Source organism: Rhinatrema bivittatum, chromosome 17, assembly GCF_901001135.1.
Source record: "Rhinatrema bivittatum chromosome 17, aRhiBiv1.1, whole genome shotgun sequence".
Lineage (NCBI taxonomy): Eukaryota > Metazoa > Chordata > Amphibia > Gymnophiona > Rhinatrematidae > Rhinatrema > Rhinatrema bivittatum.
Window position 1 is genome coordinate 47,495,735 of NC_042631.1, and position 21,720 is coordinate 47,517,454.

The 21,720-nt window shown below is 46.1% G+C and overlaps 1 protein-coding gene across 2 annotated transcripts in view; it reads right to left on the reverse strand.

The window, feature by feature from the left end:
* EFCAB2 (EF-hand calcium binding domain 2) overlaps positions 1 to 21,720 on the reverse strand; it is a 122,152-nt gene that overhangs the window by 45,147 nt on the left and 55,285 nt on the right. For both annotated transcript variants that reach the window (XM_029583001.1, XM_029583002.1), the window contains exons 4-5: positions 16,862 to 16,941; positions 1,285 to 1,327 (exon numbers count right to left, since the gene is read on the reverse strand). In XM_029583001.1, the coding sequence (XP_029438861.1) occupies positions 1,285 to 1,327; positions 16,862 to 16,941 (123 nt within the window). The remainder of the gene's footprint in view (positions 1 to 1,284; positions 1,328 to 16,861; positions 16,942 to 21,720) is intronic.

The window sequence follows — 21,720 nt, forward strand, 5'->3', positions numbered from 1 at the left end:
CTAAGTATGGGAAAATATGTGTGGGAGCTTGCTGGGGCAGACTGGATGGGCCAATTGGTCTTTTTCTTCTGCCGTCATTTCTATGTTTCTATGTAAAACACTCTGCTTTGTCTACAAGTGTGTGAATAAACAAGTACCTGAGTACCTCATGCAACTTCTATGTTCCTACTACACACCCCTCAAGAGATCTCAAAAATGGTTTTCTCATCTCGCCTCCTCTGGCTGCACTAGACTTTGTGCCTTCATTTGTTATGCACCAAAAATTTGGAACAAAGTATCATTATCTTGCTACCTTACTTTAGGGAAAAAGCTAAGGCATGAATTTTCAACCAGTCTTCGCTGCAGAGATTGCTCTTCCCTGTTCCAAGTACCTGTACATCTGATTAGGATTTGAAGTTATATACCCTGGATTCCCAATGCTATTTCATTGTAAATTTGAACACTATTGTAAATTTGAACACAACTGTAAATTATTGTAATTCATTTGATTTTAAATCAATTGTAATCTGCCTTGAGGCCATTCCTGGTAAAAGGCAGAATATCAAATGTAAATAAGTAAGTAAGCAAATAAATAAATAAATGGGGTCGATATTCAAAAGCCATGGCTACTCCGGCGATATTCATTGCCATATGTGGCTAGAATTTAGCCACATAAGTTAGGGGTATTCTGGGGGCAAGCAGGAGGTGTTTTCGGGCGGAGCAGAGTTAGCTGCATAAGTTATGCTTAACCTATGCGGCTAATTCTGGTCAGGCCGTAGACATAACCGGCTAACTTTAAGATAGCTGGGAATATTCAGCAGCGCGACTGCACCGCTGAATATACCTTGCTAATTAGCCTATGTTTATCCGACTAACTTTCGAACACCCCATGGCCTGACCAGAATTAGCTGCATAGGTTAAGCATAATGGCTGAAAATGGACTCCAATGTGTGTGCAAAGGAGTTGGGGTTTTTTTGGAGGAAAAATATGTGCATACTTTTGGAAATACAAAGTATATGCCTAAGTGCAAACCCGTCTCCTCCCAACTGGAACACCTTTTCGTCATGGTTAGAGGCTCATGTGTAGAGGCTACATGTGTATTTTTACCTACATATCAGGCAGATCATTTTATAGCAGGTCATTCCCACAGGTAAACCATTGTTTTACCCAAGGAAATGCTTTTGAAAATTATCCTCTCTATGAAGATAATATGATAGTGCCAAATAGAAGCCAAATTACTGCTTCACTTTAGAGAACAAATATTGCGCTGATAAAATGGAGGATAAGAATTATTTTCTTACAAACCTCAAATGCACGCAGAAGAACATCTTCTGTGCTTGGTCGATACCTGCAAGAATTTCACAACAGTACTCAGTGTTTAGATAGGGCTGTGTCATCTAACTTCAGCTTATTATACATTATAAAATGACAGAAATTCCCTTTTCCTTAACTGGTCACCTAAGGTTCTGCTGCATATTGATATTCCAGCAAATAAAACAAATTAAATAAAAACAAGGTACAATAATTTAAAAAATGCAATAAGGCACTTCAGGTGTACACTGTAGTGAGATATCCACACTTCTTTAGTGAGTAAAAGCACATGGTCACAATGAAGAACCAATGGCAAGCTAATATCCAACAAGATTGGAAAGGTGTACTTCACTGCATTTGTCTGGCTATGTTTAGCTGGACCAATGTTGGGGTTTCAGATTTCCTGTGCGCTGAATGCCTCTCAGTTATCTGGCTAAATAGCTGGCTAAAAATTAATTGGACAGCCAAGAGAGTGCTGGGGCCAGTGCCACTTATCCAACTAAGTTACATGGATAAACACCGATATTTGGCATTATCTGATTAAGACAACCAGCTAACTTTAGGCCTACCTGAAAGTAGACCTAGATTTAGCTGGATAAACTTATCTGGCTAACTTCTTAGCAGGTTCTCAAGAATTCTCCTCAGGTCTGAATCCTTCCCACGCTAGGAGGTATTCCCATGTGTTGCCTCGTTTCCGGACATCTAGTACTTCACACACTTGATATATATTATCCTCCTCTGCCCTGAACTGATGTGCTTCAGGAACCTTCCGAGTAGGCCAGGTGAGGACCAAGGGCTTCAAAAGAGACGTGTGGAAGGAACTGTGGATCTTTAATGTGGCCGGCAGACGAAGTTGATAAGTCACGGGGCCTAGTTGTCGAAGAACCGAAAAGGGTCCAATATAACGAGGAGCTAATTGCATGGACGGAACTCTCAGGCGGATGTGCCAGGTGCTCAGCCATACATTTTCACCTGGACGGAACCGGGGGGCTGGTCGCTGCCTATCGGCAAAGTGTTTGGCGGTTAGAGCCGCTTTCCGGAGCATCTGCTGAGTATGGACCCATAGCCGTCTTAATTGTGTAGCCATGAACTGGGCTGCTGGGGATGGAACAGGTAACGGCAAAGGCAAGGATGGCCTGGGTTGCCATCCAAATATGATTTGAAAAGGTGAAGCCCCCGTAGAAGTACAGGCGTGAGAATTATGGGAAAATTCAGCCCAAGAGAGAAGAGTTGCCCAGTCGTCTTGACGAGAATTGACATATATTTGCAGAATTTGTTTTAATGTACAATTTGTATGTTCAGCCTGTCCATTGGCTTGCGGGTGAAATGCGGTAGTAAAGTCCAAGGAAATGTGAAATTTTTTGCAGAGATTATGCCAGTAATGTGCTGTGAACTGAGGACCACGGTCGGAAACAATGTGCTGCAGCAGACCGTGAAGTTGGAAGATATGGAGCATAAACAGCTGCGCAAACCGAGGAGCAGACGGGAGGGAGGGTAGTGGGGTAAAGTGGGCCATTTTAGAAAACCGATCCACCACTACCCATATTACCATGTTGCCCTTCGAAGGCGGAAGGTCCACAATGAAATCTGTGGAGTTGTGTGTCCAAGGCTTCGAGGGTGCCGGCAATGGTTGTAACAGTCCTTGCGTTTTTCCAGTAGGAATCTTATGTTGGGCATAGGTTGGACAGAAAGCCACATATGCTTTTATGTCCTTGCACATTCCAGGCCACCAATAGTTCTGTTGTGTCTGAGTCCGGGCTCGCCCTGGGTGCCCAGACCAACACCTTATTACGTAGTCTCTTGGGTACCACCGTTTTAGGCTGCAGCTAGGGTGATGCAGGCTGGATCTATAATATGCTGAATGGGTTCCTCTATGTCATCAGTGGAAAACGATCGGGATAAGGCATCAGCCTTAACATTCTTGTTGGCTGGGCGATATCGCAGTTCGAAGTGAAAACGTGTAAAAAAGAGTGCCCAACGGGCTTGGCGCGAGTTCAAACATTGAGCCTGCTGTAGATATACCAAATTCTTGTGATTCATATATACTGTTATACGGTGCTGAGCTCCTTCCAGCCATTGCCGCCATTCCTGAAAAGCAAGTTTTATGGCAAGCAATTCTTTGTCCCCGACGGAGTAGATACGTTCCGCTGATGAAAATTTCTTAGAAAAATAGGAGCAAGGATGAGAGGTCTCCGATATGTCATTCTGGCTTAACACCACTCCTACTCCTTCAGCAGAAGCGTCCACCTCCACAATAAATGGACGTTTAGGATCGGGATGTCAAAGACAGGGTTGTTGGAGAAAAGCGCTTGAAAAGCCTGTTCAGCCTCAATAGGCCATTCCTTGAATATCGCCTTTACGGGTAAGAGCGGTAAGAGGTGCAGCCAGTTTGGAAAAGTTCTGATAAAACTATGATAGTAGTTTGCGAATCCAAGGAAACGCTGAAGTGCACGTAATCCTTTTGGCTGGGGCCACTCTTGGATACATTTTAATTTGGAAGGATCCATCTGGAAACCATGTTTGTAAATAATGTACCCCAAAAAGGGTAAGGATTCCTGTTCAAAGATGCATTTTTCGATTTTGGCATATAAACGGTTCTCTCTTAAGCCTTGTAACACCTGAACAACTTGTTGCCGATGTGTCTCTAAATTAGAGGAAAAAATTCAAAATGTCATCGAGGTAGACCACTACGCACACATAAAGTAGATATCGGAATATTTCATTAATGAGATGCTGAAATACTGCAGGAGCATTAGTCAATCCGAAGGGCATAACAAGATATTCATAATGACCGTCTCTGGTGTTAAAAGCGGTCTTCCATTTATCACCCTCCCAAATCCTGATTAAATTATACGCTCCACGAAGATCCAATTTAGAGAACACTCTGGCTCCCTGAAGGCGGTCAAAGAGTTCCGCTATCAGTGGTAGTGGGTATCGATCCTTGATCGTGATTGCATTAAGTCCACGGTAATCAATACAAAGGCGTAATGTACCTTCCTTTTTTCAACGAAGAAAAACCCAGCCCCTGCTGGGGATTTGGATCATCGAATGAATCCCTTCTGTAGATTGTCTCGGATATATTCATTCTTGGCACGAGTTTCCAAGGTGGATAGCGGATAGACCCTACCACGCGGTGGGGTAGTCCCAGGAACCAAATTTATGGTACAATCAAACTCTCGGTGTGGGGGCAACGTATCCGCGGCCTTCTTAGAAAAAACATCGGTGAATTGTCCATACTAGGAAGGAAGGCCCACCAGACGAGTGGTGCAGATATGAGTACTAGAGGCATCGGATCCTTTAATACAGGTTTCATGACATGTGGGACCCCAATGAACCAGTCTAAGAGATGTCCAGTCGAACTGTGGATTGTGACATTGCAACCAAGGAATCCCAAGAATAACTGGGTGAATGGCTTTCTGAATAATATGGAAAGTGATACTTTCGGTATGATTCGGTGCAATATGGCAATCAGGGAATTGTATGATGAGTTATTCTCCCTGGCAAAGGGTCTCCGAGGATGGATGAAATGATTAAAGGCCTAGGACACGGCCGGGTAGAAATATGTAGTTGTTCTACCACATCTTGCAGGATGAAACTTCCTCCAGCCCCGGAATCTACTAATGCCAGCGTAGAAAATTTGTAGTCTCCAAGGAGCAGAGTGATCTGAAGTGTGAGTGGGGAGCCGAAGTAGTGGTGCCTAGGGTTACTCCCCCAATAGAACCTAGCCAGTTTCCCGGATGCGTAGGACAACGCGCAATGAGATGGCCCGATCCTCCGCAATATAAACAGAGGCCTGCCTTACGTCCCCTTTGCCTTTCTTCTGGAGAGAGAAGTCCTCGACCCAACTGCATGGGTTCTTCGCCTGATCCTTCCGTGATGGACGTAGGTCGAGCTGCTGGAGTAGAGGAACACAAAGGACTTGGTACAGTTGGGTGTCGTCCGGTACTACGTCCTTCGCGGGCTCTTTCTTGTATACGGCGATCAATTCTGGTGACTAAGTCAATCAAGGAATCCAAGGAGTGAGGTAACTCATGAGCCGCCATTTCGCCCTTGATCCTGGATGACAATCCCTTCAAGAATATGGTCCTGAGACAGCTCTCCTCCCAATGGAGTTCTGAGGCAAGAGTTCTGAATTCTATAGTGTAATCTGCCAATGGCCGACCTCCTTGGCGAAGTTGTAGAAGTTTGGAACCAGAAACTACCTGTTTTCCTGGATCATCAAATATAGTTTGGAACAGTTTCAAGAACTGAGGTAGATTTTGCAGGATTGGCTCTGACTGTCTCCAGTAGGGGGAAGCCCATACTAGGGCTTTGCTTTCCAACAAGGACAAAATATATGTAGTCTTAGTCAATCATCCGGAAACAATGAAGCTTGTAAATGGAAATGCATACTGCATTGATCGAGGAATCCTTGGCATAAACGAGGTTCACCAGTGTGACTTGGAGGAATAGGCAAAGGAATCACAGAACGGGTATTACCCTGTCCCACGGACAGGATTGGAGGAGCTGTCTGAACCGCCGTAATAGAAACCTGACGGGCGTTGAGTCGCACCAGGGAGGCTGCCATAGATTCTAGGATCCGTTGTTGCTCCATGACTTTCTGGGCCAGTCCAGGGATGGCCTGATGAGCTGAAGCCTCTGCCGGGTCCATGGCCTTGGTATTCTGTTACGATCCTGGAAGTGGACCCCTGTTCTGAGGTAGAGTTAGCACTACCCCAAAATGGTACAACCCTTTAGGTCTCTACCGTCGGAGGGCAAGGCCTGAAGATGCAAATGTTGAAAGAAGACTTCACCCTGGAAGGTCGTGATTCCCCCAGGAGGAGCCCATAGGAACCCGGCCGTTGGGACAGGAGAGTCACCGAAGACTGATTGTAGGTCTGGATGCAGGTGCCTCCTGCGGGTCGCGGATTCCAGATGGCTGGCGCCTCCAGCAGGTTGTAGACAGTCCAGGAGTCGAAGAATAGTCAAGAGCCGGTCCAAGGGTCGAAGTCCAGAGAAGGGTCGTATGCTGGTCCAGAAGCAAGTCAGGAGAAAGGTCTGAAGCCAGTCCAGGATCAAAGCAGGAGAAAGGTCCGAAGCCAGTCCGAAGGTCAAAATCCGTGGAGACAGGAAGCAGGAACAAGACGTGGAATGGAACCAGGAACATGGAGCACAGGCAAGCTCCCTCCAGAGCCTCAATACCAAGGCGAGGTTTGAGGAGCAGACCTTGACTTAAATTCCTAAGATGAGGTAGGAGTCCCGGGAAGGAGCCACGACACTTCCTGTCATGGCCCCTTTAAATCATATCTTCAGCCGCGCGCACGGCTTTAATTCAGCCAGCAGGGGAAGGAGTCGACCCAGCCGAGCAGAGATCTGCGGCCGTCCTCAGCAGCGGCCATGGCCGCGGGGAGAGTGTCGGGGAAGGCTGCCTGCTTCAGCAGGAGCCTCTGAGCTCACCCGACGCTGTGGGTGAGTAGTAGGTCCCAACAGCGGACCGCTGTGGCCGGCGGCCATGACATTCGGCCCCGGTCGCGGCTTCCTGCAACCGACGGCCATAACAACCATATATCAGAGATGTATATAATAGTCCTAGGGGAATTCTGCGCTATTGTGGAGCGCAGAATTTGCTTAGAATTCCCCCCTATGCAGAATTGCCAAATTCTGAGCAGAAAATTGCAGAGGAGACCCTGGCCTGCTGCAAATGGAGCACACGCCATTTACGAGGAAGATGAAGGCTCCAGCATGCTGCGAACAGAGCGTGCACCATTTGCCGCGAAGATTAAAGCCTCGGCGTGCTGTGGGCCTTGCTCCACTTGCGGCGAAGATGAAGGCCCCAGTGAGAGTGAGTGTGTGTAGAGAGGTGTGTGGGGGGGGAGGGGGTGAGAGAGAGAGCAGGGGGAATGGAGTGTGAGAAAGAGAGCAGGGGGTGAGCAGGGGGTTGTGAGAGCATGGGAGGTGAGAGAGCAGGGAGGTGAGCAGGGGGGGGTCTGAGAGAGAATGGGGGGGTAAGCAGGGGGTTGTGAGAGAGAGCAGGGGAGTGCTTGAGTGTGGGTGCCAGAGAGAGGGAGCCTATATGAGAAGATTGTAAAGGAGTGTGTATGTATGTGAGAGATTGGGAGCTGGTGTGTATGAAAAAGGGATCACGTGTATATGAGGGTGCTAGCCTGTGTGAATGGATTGTGTATGTGTGAGAGACAGCTTGTGTGAAGGGGTGTGTGAGAGAGAGACATAGGTAGCCTGTGTGAGAGTATATGTGTGAGGGAGAGGGATTTTGTGTGGGTGTGTATGCAAGAGAGAAGGACTGTTACGCGTGCCGCCTGCGGCAGACCCGTGGCGCAGCCCTCTTACCTTCTCATACGGACTCCAGCTCCTAGTTCCTCTTCGCTGGCGACGGTGGGCCGCCAGCTCCGACCACAGGTCGCTTCTGGTGCCTCTGGCTCTGCCATGGTCCCCAGTGTTGCCAGCCAAGGTGTCCTTGTTCGTCAGGCCTCTCCGCGTGGCCTGCGGAGAGACGCAGCCATCGGTGCTGTGCCCCTCCCTAGGTGCGTGCGCACACATCTCTAGTTTTTTTAAAGGGCCTGCTGCGGGAACCTGGCTGCAGCCCTGGATGCTGACGTCAGACTCTTCAGAGTATATAAGCTCAGGCCTTGCTCCATAGCATTGCCTTTGCAACAGGTCTCCTCGTGCTCTTCGTACTCATTGCTGATAGAGAATCCTCTCTACTTCGTGTTCCCGATTCCTGTGGTTCCCGGTTCCTGTCTTCCTCATTCCTGCCTCGTCTACGTGTTGGACTGACTCTTTGGATTTCAACTCTGTTTTGTTTGACTACGCTTCAGCCTATCTAAAGCTCCGGACCTCTGCTACGCCTGACTACTCCAGTCTCTCTCTAGCCCCAGACCTCTGCTACGCCTGACTACTCTTCAGCCTCTCTCCAGCCCTGGACCTCTGCTATGCCTGACTACTCTTCAGCCTCTCTCCAGCCCCGGACCTCTGCTATGCCTGACTACTCTTCAGCCTCCCTCCAGTCTTGGACCTCAGCCATGCTTGACTACGCCTGCCTTCTCCGTGCCCTGACCACAGCTTTGCCTGACTACGCCTGCCTTCTCCGTGCCTTGACCATTGCCTTGATTGACTATGCTACAGACCTCTCCATGTCCAGAGTTCTACATTGCTTGCCACGACCTTTGCTTGCCACCAGCTCTGATCCCAGCCTGTCAGTGATGCCTCCTCTTGCCTATCCCCTGGACGTGGACTTACAAGGCTCCAGCCTTTCTTTGCTTAAGCGCCTCCAGTTATCTTCCGTTCTTTTGGCACCTGAGTTCCTGTACCAAACCCAGTCCAGGGTAGAACTACGCCACCTATTGGCTGCTGTCTCTGGGCTGAATCTCTTCTCTTTACTAACTAACCTCGAGGCCCACCTAAGTCCTGCCGGCCCCGGCACCCAAAGGCTCAACCCGAGGGGAACAAAGGCTGGTATAGGTGAAGCTCCAGCGGCCTCTAACTTCAGCCCACTCCACCTGCCGATGGTGGGGACCCATAGGTCCCTACCTACGGGTTGCATCAACCCCACCTCGGCCCAAGGGTCCACATCCGACGCAACAAGCACTCTGTATGAAGGGATGAGTGTGTGTGAGAGAGAGGGACTCTGTATGAGGGGATGTGTGTGTGTGAGAGAGTGAGACAGCCTGTATGAGGGTGTGTGTATGTGCACTAGAGAGAGGGAGCATGTGTGTGAGAGAGAGATATAGGGCCAGAGGGAGCCTGTGTGAGGGGCAGTACTGAGAACGGCGTCAAACTCTGTGAGTGGCGATAGAGTGGAAGGGGTTGAACTTAGAGGTGGAGGGGAGAGATACTCGCAGGTGGAGAAGTTGGGGCCTGAGAGGGCAAAGTGGCCAGGGGAGTAGGAGAGAGAGTTGAAGGGACACTCTTACAGTGAATTTCTAGGGAAATTCTGCTCAAAATATTTAAAATTCTGCATCTTTAAGTAATAACTTTTTTCTGTATTAATTTAAAATGTAATTTTTTAAAGACTGTCAATGAAATTGTGTTATTTTGACTAATATAAAGTATGCAGAATTTTGCAGAATTTAAAGTTTTTGTGTGTAGATTTTTAAATTTTTTTGCACATAATTTCCCCAGGAGTAATATAAAGAATAGGAAAATTCCTTCTGATCTGCTAATTTTCGTTCCTGTAGTACCACAGATCAATCCAGACTCCTGGGTTTTGCCTCCCTTCCAGCAGGTGGAACAGAGAAAGTTTTGCAGACACCACCTCTTTAACCCAGTGTGCCACCTGCAGCTTCTCAGTATTACTCAGTACCCAAGCATAAATATTATAACCAAACTTATTTAACAAATTTCCCCAGAATGAGCAGAGGAAAGAGGAAAACCCTAAATGTGAATCGTAACCAAAGTTATATCTGAAAACAAACACCAATGAGAAACCTGTGCCATTCTTCAGAAATTTTCAGAATCAATATTATAAACGATCGAGCGGACTCTCCCTACACTTTTCTCCACCACCAGGAGGGACTCTGGACTGATCTGTGGTACTACAGGAATGAACATTAGCAGGCAAGGACCAATATTTCTTTCCCTATATGTACCCAGATCAGTCCAGACTCCTGGGATGTACAAAGCTTCCCTAACTGGGAAGCGAGAGTCCCACTACAAGACACTTGCACCAAAATTTCTGACATCTGAGGCCTGGACTTCCAATCGGTGGTGTCTGGCAAAAGTATGCATAGACTTCCAAGTAGCTGCCCGGCAAATTTCCTGTGGCGACAATAGCTGACATTCTGCCCAGGAGGCTGCCTGCGACCGGGTAGAATGAGCCCTTAACCCCTCCGGGATAGGACGACCTTGACAGATGTAAGCGGAACTAATAGCGTCCTTCAACCACTTTGCAATGTTGGCTTTTGAAGCCTTTTGTCCCTTTTTTGCGCCACTCCATAGCACAAAAAAGTGATCCGACAACCTGAAACTGTGGTAACTTCTAGATAGAACAACAAAGCCCTTCTGACATCCAGACGTCTTAATTCTTTCACATGAGGTGACCCCCCACCTCTAGATCAGGAAAGGCTGGAAGCTCCACTGACTGACTTAAGTTGAAATCCGAAACCACCTTTGGCAAAAAAGATGGGACTGTGCGCAAAGAGACCCTGGAATCTGAAATCCGCAAAAACCCTGCACATCAGGGTTTAAAATTCAGACTCCCTTCTGGCCGAACAAATTGCCGCCAAAAATACCATTTTCAAAGTGAGATCCTTTATGGTGGCCCTCTTAAGAGGCTCAAATGGCGCTTGACACAACACCTTAAGGACCAAGTTAAGGTTCTAAGAAGGACACACCTTACGAACAGAGGGGCACAAATGCTTCGCCCCACGGAGAAAACGCACCACATCTGGATGTGCAGCCAGAGGGAGTCCCCGAACTTTGCTACACAAACAAGCCGAGGCCGAGACCTTCACTCTCAGGGAACTAAAGGATAAACCCTTCACTAGGCCTCTTTGCAAGAAAGCCAGAATCTGTGGCACTGAAACTCGATGAGGGACAACCCCCTGCTCCACACACCAGGACTCGAAGACTCTCCAGACTTGCACATATGCCAAAGCAGAGGTCTTATGAGCACGCAACAGAGTAGAAATATCATCCTCTGGGTACCCTTTTTATCTTAATTGCCTCCTTTCAAAAGCCAAGCCGCTAGACAAAAGCGATCTGCCTGATCTGAAAATATAGGCCCCTGCCACAGAAGATTCTGTAGGTGGCCCAGCCTCAGTGGACCATCCACCACCATATTGACCAGATCCGCAAACCAAGGCCTTTGTGCCACTCCGGAGCTACGAGAATCACCCTTCCTCTATTCTCCTTACAACCTTGCCCACCAGAAGCCATGGAGGAAACACATAGATCAGAACATCGTGAGGCCAGGGAAGCACTAGGGCATTGAGGAGTGTGCCTGAATAGAAAACCAACATGGAGAAAGGCAAATGCCCCAGAATAACTCATCTAAAACTGAGCTCATCTTCATCCACAACAATCAGACCCTCAAGTCCATTCCCCCCAAGGACCCCATGGCCTTTTCCCTCACCTCACATCCCTCAGTTCGCAACCTCGGCGTCCTTATCGACCCATCACTGAACCTGAAAAACCATATTAGTTCCATACTCAAAAGTGGATTCTACAAACTCAACGTCATAAAAAAGCTCAAGCCGCTGCTCCACACACAAGACCTCAAAACAGTCATCCAAGCTACCTTGTCATCCAAATTAGATTACTGTAACTCGCTGTACCACGGTCTCCCCTACTCCACCATAAAACCTCTACAGATCCTCCAAAACGCTATGGCACGGATAATTAGCAATGCCAGAAAAACCGACCACATAACCCCCATCCTCAAGGACCTGCACTGGCTTCCCATCCCATCACGGATCATTTTCAAAACACTCACTATCATGCATAAAGCTATCTACAAAGATAACTTCTCCTGGCTGTCTGAACCGATCCGTTTCACACAATCAACCCGCCCCACCAGAGCAAACTACACTTATACTCTTCAAATCCCTCCCATCAAGAGGGCCCGACTAACCTCCACCAGGGCTCGTGCCTTCTCTATTGCAGGCCCAACCCAATGGAATGCACTCCCCTTAAATCTATGTCTGGAGTCATGCCCAACCAAATTCAGAAAAATGCTAAAAACCTGGCTCTTCCACCAAGCCTTCCCGGACTAAATCTGCAATTACACATCACTCTCCATCACTCACCTTTCTGCTGTGTAAATAATCATCTCCCTTCTCCTTCCTAAGCCTTGAAAATAGTTCTCTTTCTCCCTCTTTTATACCCCTCCCCCTCTATCGTTCAGTTTTATTCCTCGGGCTCTCGGTTAGAGCCCTTCTAATTCTTGTTTGATATTTGTCCACTCCCCCATCCCTGTTTGATGTACTTTCCACCTGCTGTTACACTGTAAACCGATATGATGTGTATTTTAATGTCGGTATAGAAAACTGTTAAATAAATAAATAAATAAATAAATAAAATCCTCTGCTTAGCCTGTCCTGGCTGTATGAACTCTAAGTGACTTATTGAGAATGACTTGCAGAATTCCCAGGACATCTGGACAGGCAGTCAAGCTGGCTCCATAAGGTGATGCCTAATCATAGGGTCACACAAAGCAGAAGCCAATGGCGTGAACTTCAGGCTATATTGTCACAATAAGAGGCACTATTCTCAGGAGTATCTGTAAACAACTTCAGATGTGCTAATTACCCTGACCAGCAAGATTCTAACAGAACAAAGGACTATCTACAGAGAGATGGTAAATGGGCCCCACCTTGGGGAAATACTCAGGGGTAGCTAGGGATGATCTTATCATGCTGTTGACATGACAACCTATGTAAATTATCCTCGAGGTAGTCACGCACTCTAGAATCTTCCATGATATTGTATGTTATCTATAAAAGAAGGATCACTTCCTGTATACAATGAGATGCTGGTAGTCAATTTGTCAAAGAAATGGCATCAGCATCTCCCAAGAATACTTATATTGATCAATAAAAAATTATGCTTTCTACCAAAATCTAAGTGTTCTTGTATCCCTGGATATATAAGCATCATAAAAAATGGTGTGGCGCTTAACAGCACTGACCCCTTCCGCTCTGTGCTCTCTTCTGCAACTGAAGAAATGCGATGCCTTGGTATTCTTCTGGGTTGACATCAGATTCATATGAGGCATTCCCCACCTGCGAGAAATGAGAGACATTGCTTCTTCCGATAGCTCCCATTCTTCAGGATCTAACTGCTGTCGGCTGAGAAAATCTACTTGCACATTGTCGGACCCCCACAAAGTGCGATGCCACTATCTTGGCCAGATGCTGCTCCGCCCACACCATCAGCCTCTCTACTTCCAGAGCAACCACCAGACTCTTGGTACCTCCCTGATGTTTGATATAGACCTCCACTGTTGCACTGTCTGACAGAACTCTGACTGCCCGGTTGCGCAGAAGGGGAATAAATGCTTCCAGAGTCAACCGTACCACTCTTGTCTCTAAGTGGTTGATGAACCAAGTCGATTCCTCTGCCGACCAAAGTCCCTGTACTGACTGGGACTGACACACAACTCCCCAACCAGAAATACTCACGCCGGTGGTAACCACCATCCACTGAGGCACCTTGAGGTCCACCCCGTGGCATAAATGGTCCAGGCCAAGCCACCACAGAAGACTGGACCTGGTGGACCTGGTAAGTGGTAGTGGAAGATGGAAGATGGAACTGCTCTGACATCGGATCCCACCAGGATAGCATCGCCTTCTGAAGAGGTCTCATATGAGCAAATGCCCACAGGACTAGCTCCAAGGTCAAAGCCATGGAACTGAGGACCTGCAAGTAATCTCAGACCCTGGGCATTCAGACCTCCATCAGGTTATGAACTTGAGCCTGTAGCTTGGCAATTCGCTCCTCCATGAGAAATACTTTTCCTAGACAGGTATCGAAACGTGTGCCCAAAAACTCCAAAACCTGAGAAGTAGAAAGCTGACTCTTGGATAAGTTCACTATCCATCCTAACGCTCTCAGGCGACAACACTATGTCCACCGCCTGCCTGCAAGGGACTTCCAACTTCACCAAGATGAGCCAGTTGTCCAAATACAGATGGACCAGAATGCTCTCATTTCAGAGGGCTGCCGCCATGACCACCATCACCTTGGTGAGGGTCCTCGGGGCTGTCGCCAGACCAAACAGGAGAGTGCAAAATTGGAAATGCTTCCCCAAAATCATAAACCGGAGATACTTCTGATGATCTGGGTGAAGATACGCTTCCATCAGATCCAAGAAAGCCAGAAATTCCCCACTTCACACAGCTGCTATGACAGACCGCAAAGTCTCAATCCGGAAATGGGAAACTCTGAGAGCCACGTTTACCTTCTTTAAATCCAGACTTGGACAAAAAGTCCCTTCCTTCTTTGCTACTACAAAAGAAATCGAATAACGTCCCGTCCCCTGAGGGCGGGAACAATGGCTCCCAGCATTCGCAATTGCTGTATGGTCTGCTGCACAATTAGCTCAAGGAGATCTCATGAACAGATTTCTGAGCAAATTCTAAAGTGTAGCCTTGTCCTATCACGTTTAGAACCCACTGGTCCGTCGTGATTTTGAACCACTGCTCGAAAAATTGAGTAAAATGACCTTTGATGACTGGGACTGAGGAGTGGGCCGGCCTCACCTCATTGTGCTGGCTTGGGCCTGCCACTACCTTGGCCAGGACCATCTCGGCTCGCTCTGCACCCATGAAATGGCTGGTTCCAAGACTGCGACCACCCAGAGCTCTGCTCTGGAGGAAATGCCTTGGACCCCGAAAACAAGAGTGGACAGGGAGAAATCCTTTGGATCCTTTAGGCTTATCTTCTGGAAGTTTGTGCACCTTGTTATCGCACAAATGTTTTATCAACTGCTCCAAGTCTTCTCCAAACAAAAGTATGCCCTTAAAAGGCAATGCTCCTGGTTGAGCCTTCGACGAGACATCCGCTGACCAGTTTCACAATAGAAGCCTCCTAGCCAAGACCGAAGACATCACAGTCCTGGAAGAAGGGTGAATGAGGTCATACAATATCTCAGCCCCATAAGCGACTGCGGACTCCAGCCATTCCGCCTGTTTAGATTCCTGGACTGACAAATCCCTGTTACTCTGCAACTGTTGTACCCATCTTAAATTGGCTCGGAGCATAAAGCTGCTTCTGCAGACAGCCGCACAAATGTCAAGAGCAGACACCTCGAAGATCTCTTTAAGGTGCACCTTGAGCTTCCTATCCTGCAAATCATTTAGGGCCACTGCGCCTGCCATCATAATGGTGATCCTCTTCGTGACCACTGATACCAAAGCATCCAGCTTCGGTACCCGCAAGAACTCCACGGTGTCTTCAGGCAGAGGATAGAGTTTGTTCATGGCTCTGTCAACTTTAAGCCCAGTCTCCGGAGTATCCCACTCCCTGACCACTAGCTCCTTAATGGACATGTGAAAAGGGAAAGTCTTGGATGGACCCCTCAAGGTGGTCATGACCAGATCTACATCCTCCTGGTCAGGCTGGGTTTGCAGAACAGAAATGCCTAATTCAGCCAGAACCGGTGGAATCAGGGGCCCCAGTTCCTCTCTTTGAAAAGGCCTTCCACCGCCTGAATCTTTCCCACATCCTCCTCCGGATCCTGCAGAAAATGAGAAGGGTCCGCATTGGAAGAACCACCCCCACATGGCAGGTCCCAATCAGAATCCTCCGAGGAACCCTCCTTGGTGGCCCCAGACCAGAAGGGCCAAGGGCCCTCCGGACCCTAGTGGCACCTGAGCCCCCATAAATCTAGGTCTCTTTCTGGGAGAGGGGTCTGAAGTCCTCCGCTTAGCACCAGACTGCTGGGCTAAAAAGGCTTTGTGCATAAGAAGCATAAATTCTGGTGAGAATCAAGATCCTCCCCAGATAGGTTCCCAGAGGCCCCCCTGGCCTTTGCCGTGGAAAAATCAGCAGGAGAGAGAACAGGAGGGAGATCCCCTCCCTTGCTGCAAGCTGTGTCTTAGCAGAGAAAGAATCCAAAATGGCTGCCATTCCCGCGCTCAGCGGGAATGGAGCCTCAGCCTCCTGCGTGCTAACTCCAGGCCCACCGGTCTCCCGCTGCAAGGAAGAAGCCGTCGCAGTCCCTGCCGAATTGCCTTCCCCCCCCTCCCCCAGAGAAGAATCGATGACAGCGGCTGGCCTGAGAGAGGCACGCGGCACTCTCACCACAAGCAGCACATCTACCAGCCCCGGCATGGCTGCGATTGTCTGACCAGGCGGCACACTGCAGAGCAGGGGTGCATACAGGAGACTCCCCCACAAAAAAGCCTGCGCATCAAAAGACTACCTCCCTGAAAACGTCGTGCCACGAATGGGTAACAGCTCTGATAAGCTAACAGAAAAAAAAAGTCTTCCCGTCTCTCTTTTTTTTTTTTTCAATAACTTTAGCAACCAGGAACAAAAAACAGAAAAAAATATCTAAAAGCTTATCTGAAGGGTGGCAGAGGCTTCTCTTCAGGCTCCTGAGGTGAGGGAACTGAACCACCAGTTGTTACCCCCCGGTGTGGATCAGCGCACATCTGCAAGCATTGGAAGGTCCCCACCCCTGCTCAACCTCCTCTAAAACCAGGAGGGATGGTCCCACTAGGACCTGCCAACCTCCTGGAGGGAATCCTTCCAAAGGATTTTTCTTTTTTTTAATTTTTAACTAGGTACAGAACTGCAGGTTTTGCACCTCCTCCATCTGCTGGAGACAGAGAAATACTGAGGAGCTGCAGGTGGCACACCAGGTTAAGAGGTGGTGTCTGCAAAACTTTCTCTGTCTCCATCTTCTGGAAGGGCGGCAAAACCCAGGAGTCTGGACTGATCTGTATATGTACGGGGAACTTCATTTACAGCACAATAAAACTGTAGTATTCCCCAGCTCTGGCTGGCACAAGAAACAGAAGATGAATCCATACTGAGGTATTGGGTTGGTCCCAACAACAGCATTTTCTAAAGGTGTGGCTGACAATGTCTAAAATGTGATCTCTACACAGGCTACTGTTGATTCTTTCACCTCCTTTCAAGTAAGACTCTCGTCATCATCGGAAGGAATTTTTCAAAACGAATGTATCCTGTAGGTTCTTCATCTTCTACCTAAGAACAGAACAGAACGAGTTCTATTTACTCCTAAGAGAGCTGGTCAGACAGGAGAAATGATGGAAGTGGAAGATGAGTAAACTGCACAGAGAAGTGTGAAAGAACACAGCAATCGGTCAAATGTAACCTCCTTCAGACTACTCACATTAATCTTTTTAGTTATTTAAAAAATTTCTGGAGCTCCACTCACCATTTCTTGGCGGTATACAGTGTAACATTCATAATCATAAAACACAAACAAATTATACAGAAAATACTACATCATTATCAATTGTCTTCCCAATGCCCATTACAGTCACTTTCCCTTCTTTGCAAATCCTTCAAAGTTAATCACTGCCTCTATTTTCTCTTTTTTCCTGTTTTCTTTCCTTTAACCTCTCCCCTCCCTCTCCATCCTTCCCCTCTCTTTTGTCTCCTTCCTTCCCTCCCTTCATTTATTTACACATATTATTGACCCTGAAGTGAGCTCAATATACCAGAAGAAAGAGAAGAAGAGAAAATAAAAGAAAAAGAAAACAAAGAAAACCATAAAATGGAGTTAAAAATTAAGTTCTAAGTATAATACAAAGTATAAAGATTAAAAAAACCAGAGATAAAAACAACCCTTGGTTAACTCACATCTCAGATCAATGAAAAGCAACCTAAGAAAATTAGAAAAGGAATGGAGAAAATCCAAATGCCCAGCAACCACTCAACGATACCATACGCTACTTGCATCATATAAAAAAACAATCATGAACACCAAACGCGACTACTATAGTCAAAAGATAAAGAATTCCTCAAATAGTTCTAACGCTCTGTTCAACATCGTAAGAAACCTGATTGAAGAAAACAACAACAGCACCGCCACAACAAATACAAATAACCTAAGCCAAGACCAGCCCTGTTCTTTAAGAACAAAATAAGCAAGATAACCAGCTCCTTCAACACCCACTCAAACACGGAGGACCAAATCAAACAATCAACCATAACACCCTGGTCGAACTTCGTACCAATATCCAACAAAGACGCTGAAAACATGCTAAGAAAATCAACCTAGCACGCCACGAGCTAGATATAATCCCAACCCGAGACCTGAAAGAAATGGCGCACATCATTGCCCCGACCATAGCAGCAATCATAAACAAATCACTCGAAGAAGGGATACTTCCAACCCAATTAAAAACAGCAACAATCACACCAATCTTGAAAAAGAAGAACCTTGATCCTGCAGATCTGAATAACTACCGCCCCATCTCAAACCTCCCCCTACTCGCCAAGATGACTGAGAAAGCAGCAATGATTCAGCACAACACGGATTCAGGAAAAACAGAAGTACAGAAACTCTTCTAATCAATCTATCAAATAAATTAATCAGGGGCCTTGACGACAAACTAAATCACCTACTAGTTCTACTTGATCTCTCCGCGGCGTTCGATACGGTAGACCATGAAAGCCTGATATCAAGACTTGCGCATATCGGTCTTGATGGCAAAACACTAAGTTGGTTCACCTCCTTCCTAAAAGAAAAATACTTCAAGGTCACCATTAACAACAATTCATCTAATCCTCTCCCACTTGATACCGGGGTACCACAAGGCTCCGCCCTATCTGCCACCCTCTTTAATATATACCTACTCCCACTCTGCTACTTCATCTCAAGTCTTGGCATAACATACTATATTGTATGTAGATGACATTCAACTACTCATCCCTATATCCACCACTATCGAAGAGACACTGAACACCACAGCCAACCACCTAATCGCTATCAGAGACAAGCTAAACCAACTAAAATTATGCCTCAATATGAATAAAACTGAATGCATCCTCATAGGTAGAAACAACTCAGGTCCAACAACTTCCACACACTTCCTACAAATCGATAACATCTGCATCCAACTGAAAAACACTACAAAGGACCTCGGCATCTGGATTGACAACGAACTCAACTTAAAAAAGAACATCACAACTAAAACGAAAGAAGGCTTTCATAAACTCCACATCCTGAAACACTTAAAACCACTTCTCCACCATCAAGATTTCCGAACTGTGCTGCAATCCCTCATCTTCAACAGCCTCGACTACTGCAACTCTCTCCTGATCGGCCTCCCAAAATCCACTCTAAAACCACTCCAACTGTTACAAAACGCCACAGCCAGAATCCTAACCGGCAAGAAGAAATCAGAACATATCACCCCCGTTCTGAAAAGCCTCCACTGGCTACCAATTGCACAAAGAATTGAATTCAAAGCTTTGACAATTGTCCACAATGCAATATACAAAGAAGCCAACTCCGCCCTCAATGACATGATTCACCTTCACAAAGCACAACGTACAACCAGAACAGCCTGCAAACTGAATCTAGACATACCTTCCCTCAGCATAGCTAAACTGACCAACACGAGGAACAGAGCCTTCTCCATCGCAGGACCCAAATTATGGAACACCTTACCACACTACCTGAGTTCACTCAGTGACATCAAATCATTTAAAAAGGAACTCAAAACATGGTATTTCAACCAAACTTTCAGAGATGGCATTGGTTAAGCTTCCTGCAATTCCTAACTCTTTCCACTCCTATGCACGACACACTCTAATCTCCTCGAATGTTCTCCCCCTCCCCCCCACCTCGCCATCAATTCCCTTTCAATACCGAGCTTCAACACACCTTGTCCCCTCTCCGATATACTAAGTCCTCACCTACCCCTCACCTAACAATGAACTCTCCTTATGTTCTCCCTCCCTTTAAAAATGGTTAATTCGTATGTTGAAAAAATGTTCGTTTCCAGTATGTAATTGTTGCTCTTTTTAAACCTATGACTTGAACACCGTTCTTATTATAATAAGTTGTTCCAATGTGATTAAATTGTATTAAGTTGTTCCCATGTAAACTGGAGTGAAGGCAGTCTGCTATACTTCGGTATATAAAAGCCTCGAAATAAAATAAATAAATAAATAAATAAATAAATAAATAATGGCAGGACAAAAATCATCCCCTCACACTAAAGAAGGCCGGCTCAAAAAAGAATGCTTTTACAAGTTTTCTTTGAAATTTGCAATAGGGTTCAAGAAGTATAACAAGTGTCATAATACACGATTGACCAATTGTACATAACATATGTAATACTTATACAATCTGTCAACTTACAGCTTTAATACTGTCAATATACTGTTATCTCAGCATTATCTTAATATTTTTTAAAATATTTCTTAATAAAGATCTCAAAATCAAAGCAAAGCCTTGCAACGTTTGTAATTCTACTAGGCTCTGTGGTTACTAACACCTGTAGCCTTAAGACATCATTTTACAACTAAACCAAAAATAATAATACAGTGGACACATTGAAAATATTCTCCTATATCCTTGATGAATTTATCCCCAAATTCAATACCCTAAATTCAACTCATCCATCCCCCCATACAATTCCTTAATGTAAATATTTTTGCCACTGAATGTAAGAATGCCAAACCTGACTGACCATTTATGTCTGATTGCTCTGAGATGGTTTAAGTAATAAAACTTTATGTAGCCTCTGGACCACTTTTGTAGTGGTGGTAACTGAATTTCTTTCCAAGCGGAAGCCATTTCTCCTCTAGCAGTTATAATTATTTGCTGTGCCAAAAATGCCACATCTGGATCCATATCCTGAGGATGCACATTCAAAAGAAAAAAAGCAGGGTCCTTTGAAATATTTACTCCCAGTATTCTTGTAATTAGTTCCACCACCGAATCCCAGAATAGGTTTACCTTTGGAACTCCCACCACATGTGATAAAAGGACCCTTCTATACCACATCCTTGCCAACAAAATTTGCTAACACTGGGATAAAAAAGTTTGCTAATCTCAACAGTGGCAGGTACCATCTGTATAGCATTTTGTATCCCTGCTGGACAACAGCAGCTGATATGGTTGGCTATATGCAGGTAACACTTGTCCCATATCTTTTCTCCTAATCTCCTATTCAGGTCACTTTCCCATTTCACCACATGTGGAGGAGATTGTTCTGGGTCTTTATTTAACAGGACGTAAAGCTTGGAAATTCCCTTAGTGATGTATTGGGCCTTCTCACAGGAACCCTCGATCTTAAAGACCTCTAACTTGTCCCCCCTAGATAAAGTGCATCAGGAGCACTTTGAGGGAGACAATAAGGCTAGCAGGATGTTGGCCAGGTCCTTTAAAAATAGAATCATGAATAATCAGATTAAAAAAATTAAGGATAGGAGTGGTAAAATGATCTTGGTAAATGAAGATATTAGGGCTAGGTTCTCTGAGTTCTATAGGGAACTATAACAGCAAACATCTTTTTAGCATAATGGAGTATTTAAGTAAAATATATATACCAACTTCATGGCAACAGGATAGTCTTAATATAGAGATAACTGAGCTAGAGGTCACACAGGTGATCAGCGAACTAAAGATGGGGAAATCACCGGAGTTAGACGGCTTTTCGGCGGGCTTCTATAAGCAATTAGCTCAGGTAGTTGCGAATCCCTTAGCTGCAGCCTATAATGATCTGCTGGGCAATGGTAATATTGCAGCAGAAATCAATAAAGCAGGAATCACAGTACTAGTGAAACCAGGGAGAGATGGCACTCTCTGTGGGTCATATAGGCCCATCTCGCTATTGAATCTAGACCTCAAGATCCTGGCAAAAATTTTAGCCAAGCGGCTAGGAAAAATAGCGGATCATCTGATTCACCTAGATCAAATGGCTTTATCCCAGGCAGACTAGCAGCAGACAATGTACGGAAGATGGTAAGCCTAAGATGGTAAGCCTAATTTAAAGAAGGTAA